The sequence below is a fragment of the Nomascus leucogenys genome, chromosome 11 (assembly GCF_006542625.1).
Source record: "Nomascus leucogenys isolate Asia chromosome 11, Asia_NLE_v1, whole genome shotgun sequence".
In the NCBI taxonomy this organism is placed as follows: Eukaryota; Metazoa; Chordata; class Mammalia; order Primates; family Hylobatidae; genus Nomascus; species Nomascus leucogenys.
This window is the reverse complement of record NC_044391.1, coordinates 29,738,830-29,745,371: the sequence shown is the minus strand read 5'-3', so window position 1 is coordinate 29,745,371 and position 6,542 is coordinate 29,738,830. Positions and strand designations below refer to the sequence as shown.

At 56.8% G+C, this 6,542-nt stretch overlaps 1 protein-coding gene across 1 annotated transcript; it reads left to right on the top strand.

Annotated features, from left to right (window-relative positions):
* The first annotated feature begins 211 nt into the window (after nucleotides 1–211).
* LOC100598230 (TBC1 domain family member 3G-like) lies at nucleotides 212–5,442 on the top strand. The gene is given in 9 exon segments (XM_030823081.1): nucleotides 212–495; nucleotides 604–652; nucleotides 1,178–1,298; nucleotides 2,002–2,096; nucleotides 2,482–2,544; nucleotides 3,008–3,107; nucleotides 3,477–3,629; nucleotides 4,951–5,233; nucleotides 5,235–5,442. Coding segments are annotated over 9 exon segments (1,326 nt in total). The 5' UTR covers nucleotides 212–241.
* The last annotated feature ends 1,100 nt before the right edge of the window (nucleotides 5,443–6,542 follow it).

Here is a 6,542-nt window from a genome sequence, read left to right as displayed (position 1 = left end):
AACGGAAGACCCAGTGAGAAAAGGAACGAGCCAGTGATGCCCGCACAAACGTGGGTGGATCCTAGATACATTTTGCTAAGGGAAAGAAGCCAGACCCAATAAGCTACCACAGTAGGATTCCCATTCCTAGGCCATTCTGGAAAAGGCCAAACCATAGGGACAGAGAGGCAGTCTGGGTGGCCAGGGGCTGATGAATCGGGGAGAGGCTGGGTGCATAGGGGCCACCCTGGAGACTTGGAGGATGAAGGAGTCACTCCAGGAGGGGCTGGAGTGGTGGCCGGGAGACTCTGCACATTGGTTTGGAACTGTGGAGGAACTGTACACCCAGAGACTGAACTGGCGTGTGTGCAAACTGAAAAAAAAAAAAAAATCATTCAGAGTGAAAAGGATCGGTCAACTCACTGTACAACTGGGCTATTTGTATGTCACAGATGTGGATTTTACTGAAACATTTCTTCGACAGTCTCAGGCCCTGAAGAGCTCACTGCTTATCTGGTGAATCATCTGAACCTGAAATGGGATTTGTTGTTAGGATTTGTAGACAAAGTGAAACTAACAGCATCTGCACAAACCAAACCATAGCCCCCTTTCTCTGTTTCCTAGGCAGCGGGAACCATTCTATATCCTCCTGGCATATTCGGAGTATAACCTGGTGAGTATTCCCAGCAGTGAGGTTCCTGGGCCGTATTTCCATATTCACAGGAGTGGGTGTCTGGTGGGGGTGTCGTTGCTTCTTTTAAAGTTAGTATTTGTGACCCACCAGGTTATAGGAGGTAGGATTTCAGCTCACCGCTGGCATAAACCTCCAAGCAAGGGGGTGGTCTCAAGGGGTCAAGCTGAGATACAAAGGAGTTGGGGTCTGGACTCCTGGTGTCACCTGGGCCTGACCACCACTTCTCAGAACGAGAAATGACGCCCTCCTCCTGGGGCTGCCCCAAAGCCTGGGAGCTTGGCAGCGTCACACGCAGGATGGTGGTCTCAGGAGACATTTTGGACAAGGTGCTGAAGTGCCTGATGGACTTGGCTCTTGTCATGAAATGAATTTGCATCCTGAGGAAGCCTCTTCTTCAGAGGAAGCCTGTCCAGTCACCTCTGCCCTCTCCAATGACATGAGTCCTCCCAGGTGACCTCAGCCCTCCTAGGTGATGCCCTTCCATGGTGACTCTGGCTCTTGCAGGAGGTGGGCTACCGCAGGAACCTGAGCCACATCGCCGCCTTGTTCCTCCTGTATCTGCCTGAGGAGGATGCATTCTGGGCCCTGGTGCAGCTGCTGGCCAGTGAGAGGCACTCCCTGCAGGGTAGGTGAACAGCTGCCCCTGGGGCCTCATGCAGCCAGACCCGGGGATGGCCACTGTGGCCAGGTGATCTCGGCTTTCAGCCAAGGCACCCTCCTTGTGTCGCCAGCTTGTTGGGAGCCTTTAGGACGTCTCTGCTGAGGGTCCCACAGGAGTCCGCAGCTGACCCCCCACAGCCCAAGTCAGACACCTTTCAATCCCATCAGCAGAGGGCATCTCATCCTCCCCGTGGCCACCCTCTGTGTCCTGGAGCCACGCCTTCCAGCTCTGATTCTGTGCAGCTGACTCTCCCCTCCCTGAGAGTCCTCCTGCCCTCCAGCTGCCGGGGCTCCCGCTGCCCTTGGTGCACACGCATGGGCCGACCAAGCCCAGATGTCAGCATCTCCCCATCCCGTGTCCCCACTTCCAGGAGATGACCAGGAAGCCCAGTACCCACACTGTTCTGGCCACCCTGTTGTGGCCTCAAAGTCAGGCTTGCCCTTTTTGCACCCTGGCCCAGGAGGCCTCCAGGGGAACCTCCAGCCAGGCTCCAGGGGATGTTCCCGCCCCACCTCCCCAGGGTAAAGGCCGCATAGTGGGGTCACCAGATGGGAGGGTGGGAGGTCTTCGGGTTTGGGGGGCCTCTCAAGCTGCCCAGCTCTTGCAGCTGATGGCTCCACATCTTGGGGGAAGGCTCTGATTTCATAATGGGCTGGGGGCTTCTCAGGATTCCACAGCCCAAATGGCGGGACAGTCCAGGGGCTCCAAGACCATCAGGAGTATGTGGTACCCACGTCACAACCCAAGACCATGTGGCATCTGGTGAGTTTATGGTCCCCTCGGCTCTTCCCCAGAGGCCCTGCATCCCGTGGGGCTGGAGGAGCAGGGGGGCTGGAGCCCCTCGTGGGGCTGGTGACTGGCTGAGTCCCAGCCAGGGCCTGACCTGGGATGCTGGGTTCTCCATGGGCTGGGAGTTGGTTTCCTTTCCTGCCCTGGAGGAGACAGAGGCACAGGGATGGGGCCCCAGCTCCCGCAGAGCAGGGCAAAGGGCAGTGTGTCCACCAAGAGTGTGGGAAGGGGATGGTGTTGCCAGGAGCCCTGGAAACTGCCCAGTGTTCTGCACTAGGCATAGGTTTTTCAGAGGCCCTGGAAGAGGGAGGTTTTTAGGGCAGCCCAGTGGCCTGAGCACCTCTGTTGCTCCCGTCAGGACAAGGAAGGTCTATGCGGGCAGCGTCTCTCGTTAGCCTGGCTTCTCCGGATGTTGATTAAGGTAAGGTGGCATAGGGAGACCCTGGCTCAGGGACCCTCGTTGTCCTGCAGTGCCCTGCTTCCTCAGTCCAGCAGTCTGGCTCACCCCCAGCCCACAGGAGGCTCAGGTGGGTCCCTGAAGGACACCCAAGCAAAACCCTCTGCCTAAGAGGGGCTATCCCAGGGCAATGGCTGGGGCTCAGGCCCAGCCTCATGGGCAGACTGGGCCAGGACCCGACTTGAGAGGGCTCAGGGAAGCCTCAAGCCCTGGGCAAGCCCCTCTCTCCAGGAGCCACATCTCCACTCATATGAGTGCCCCCCATGAGGAGCTGCAAGACCTTGCCTGACTCAGCATCCTGGAGGGCCCAGGCGACGCTCGTGGGGAAGGTCACTGACTCTGGGGACTGAAACCCCAATGAGCACAGCTCAAGCCACCAGCCCCAGCCTGGAAGGGCCAGGTTCTCCCATGACTGCTGTCTCCACAGATCTCTCTCGGGCTCACCCTGCGCCTGTGGGACGTGTATTTGCTGGAAGGAGAACAGATGTTGATGCTGATGACAAGCATTGCCTTTGAGGTTCAGAAGAGTAAGTCTATGTGTGCCCAGTGGGGCCTGGGGAGCCCCGGGGTCAGACCCCGACTGGCCTGAGGGCAGCTTCCTCACACTGTCCTCATGATCCCCTGTTCTGGCTCAGAGGCAGGTCTGGCCAGGTGGGCTGGGAAGGGCACTGTGACACCGAGCCCATCCCCCACATGACCCAGATAAAAGTCAGGAGTGTGGCAGGCACTTCCCTGTCCAGGTCACCCCCCAGTCACAGCCTCCTGTGCACATCTGGACCCCTGGGGTGGCCATAAAAGGATCCAGCACCACCCAGTGAGAGACTGAAGTGGCCATGGGGTAGGGGCTGGCCCCCTCCCAAGGAACTCTCCTGGCCTGATGTCCACCCTGTCCCTAGAGTGCCTCAAGGAGACATCCAGTTCTGGCCTGTGGGCATGTTTTCCGAACCAGTTCTTCCATCACTGGGCCAGCGATGATGACACGGTGCTCAAGCATCTTAGGGCCTCTACAAAGAAACAAACAAGGAAGCAAGGGGACCTGCCACTCCCAGGTGGGCTCTAGCGCCATGTCCCCTCCCATGTCACCCTCTGGGGCAGTCAATAGTGGGGGAGTGCCTGGGATCTGCAACCCTACTACCTGGGCCTTCCTCTTCACCTTTTCTTCCTCCTCTTCCTCCTGGACTCTAAGAAAGTACAGGAGGCCCACGGGTCCTCAGGGCAGGCGCTCAGTGCGTGTGTACTGGACGTGTTGTGCACGCAGGAGGGGGATGTGGGCAAGACCCTCCCTCAAGCCTCCCCCCACTTTCCACGGTGTCTCGCTCTCCCCCTTACAGGGCCCTCAAAGTTACTAGAGGAGCCAGACCCATTTGTGGGAGACCCCGTCTCTCCCTGCAAGCACCCACAGACTCAGAGAGCAGCAGAGGCCCCTCACTCCTGCACGCTCCTCCGAGCTTGCCAGGACAACAAGCCTTGAGCCAGGGAGACAAGGGAATTGGGGGTCCCTGACCCCAGAACATTCAGGGAGAGGGCACAGGTGGGACCCCAAGCCCACAGCCAGAGCCAAGAATTCAGCCAGATGTGGGAACAGTCAGTCCTGGCATGGACTGGGCAGCCCAGGAGGGCAGAGGATGACCAACGTCTGGGCCCAAAAACCCACTGCAGAGACGGGTCCCCATGTGAGGTGGCAAGGGACTGGGTGACATCCAAGGACCCTCCCACCTGAGTTCTGACTGGGGGCCATATCCCAAGCCCAACAGCCCTGGGACGAATGTGTGTGGCAGGAAACCCACAGCCAGTCCCAACCCTGGGGGCAGTCCCAGGGGCCACCCGCCATGCCACGACAGCTTCCCCACACCAGGCAGCACACACCCCTTCCTCTGGGATCAGCAGACTAACAGACCCCTCAGTGTCAGGCCACAGGGGCCACACACAGACCCCGAAGACTACAGAGATGCAGGCAGGTGGGGCCCAGGCCAGAAAGGCTTGCATGGGCTCACTGGAGACGCTGACTGAAAGAGTCGGACCGACTCAAAGAGTCAGACCCGATCGGGCTCAAACCAAAGACACACTGGTCGCGGTCAAGAGATTTTACTGGAGGCACCAAGGCGACACCACACGGAGGAGGAGAAAGAAGGAAGAAGGGGTGAGCTGCTTAGGTGCTGGGTTTTTATACTCAGTGGGGCTACGCGGGCATCGGTGATTGGCTTAGGGGTGGGGTTTGAGTAAAAGGCAGGAGGTGTTCTTCCCTGATTGGCCTTCTCTTGGTGGGCTCGCGGGGTGGAGAACCGGGAACCGGGGGTGAAGAACCCGGAACCAGCGCCATCTTACTGTGCCCATGTTACCTAACACTGACCACGTCTGTTTTCCTTTCAGCCAAACCGGAGCAAGGGTCCTCTGCACCCAGGCCTGTGCCGGCTTCACGTGGCAGGAAGACCCTCTGCAAGGGGGACAGGCAGGCCCCTCCAGGCCCACCAGCCCGGTTCCAGCGGCCCGTTTGGTCAGCTTCCCCGCCATGGGCACCTCGTTCTTCCACACCCTGTCCTGGTGGGGCTGTCGGGGAAGACATCTACCCTGTGGGCACTCAGGGTGTGCCCAGCCCGGCCCTGGCTCAGGGAGGACCTAAGGGTTCCTGGAGATTCCTGCAGTGGAACTCGATGCATCCCGACGGACCTGTATGTAGGGGGCCCTTGGTTCCCCCATTATGATTTCGAACAGAGCTGCTGGGTCCATGCCATATCCGAGGAGGACCAGCTGGCCACCTGCTGGCAGGCTGAACACTCTGCGGAGGGAGTGAGATTGGCTTTCGCTGCACTGAACTACAATGTGGACATGGACTTCCGGGCCCTGCAGTGCACCCAGCACTGATTCCGACCAGGACACCTCCTTCGCAGCTAGGGATGAGGAACAGTGTGCCCCCACCTCAGGGCCTTATTATTTAGTTAATAGGATTGTACTCACGTTACATTTCTCAATTTTTTTTTAAGAGCTAAAGTCTCACTCTGTCACCCAGGCTGGAGTGCAGTGGTGCAATCATGGCTCACTGCTTCCTGGAACTCATGGGCTCCAGCAATCCTCCTGCCTCAGCCTCCTGACTAGGTGGGACTATAAGCACACGCCACTGTGCCTGGCTAATTTCTTTGACTTTTCTGTAGAGACAGGGTCCACCTATGTTTCCCAGGCTGGTCTCAGACTTCTAGACTCAAGTGAACCTGAACCTCCCGCCTCAACCTCTCAAATTGCTGGGATTCCAGGTGTGAGCCACCACACCCTGCCTAAATTACTTATGTGCCATGCTACTACAAAACATCATTATTAGGGGCAGCTGGATGGAAGGTGTAGGAGGACACTGTAGTGCCTTTACAATATTTCTGTATATCTAAAATCAAAACGTGAAGGTTTTGACGACACCATGAGCCTGCCTTTGTACTTTATACTCAGGGAAGGATAACCGCCTTCACGTTTTGGAATACATGTTTCCTGTTGAAATGATTTTAGATATACAGAAATATTGTAAAGGCACTACAGTGTCCTCCTACACCTTCCATCCAGCTGCCCCTAATAATGATGTTTTGTAGTAGCATGGCACGTAAGAAATTTAGGCCAGGTGTGGCGGCTCACACCTGTAATCCCAGCAATTTGAGAGGTTGAGGTGGGAGGTTCAGGTTCACTTGAGTCTAGAAGTCTGAGACCAGCCTGGGAAACATAGGTGGACCCTGTCTCTAGAGAAAAGTCAAAGAAATTAGCCAGGCACGGTGGCGTGTGCCTATAGTCCCACCTAGTCAGGAGGCTGAGGCAGGAGGATTGCTGGAGCCCATGAGTTCCAGGAAGCAGTAAGCCATGATTGCACCACTGCACTCCAGCCTGGGTGACAGAGTGAGAATTTATCTCTTAAAAAAAAATTAAGAAGTGGGTACAATCATATTAACTAAATCCTATTAACTAAATAATAATGTGAACTATTATCT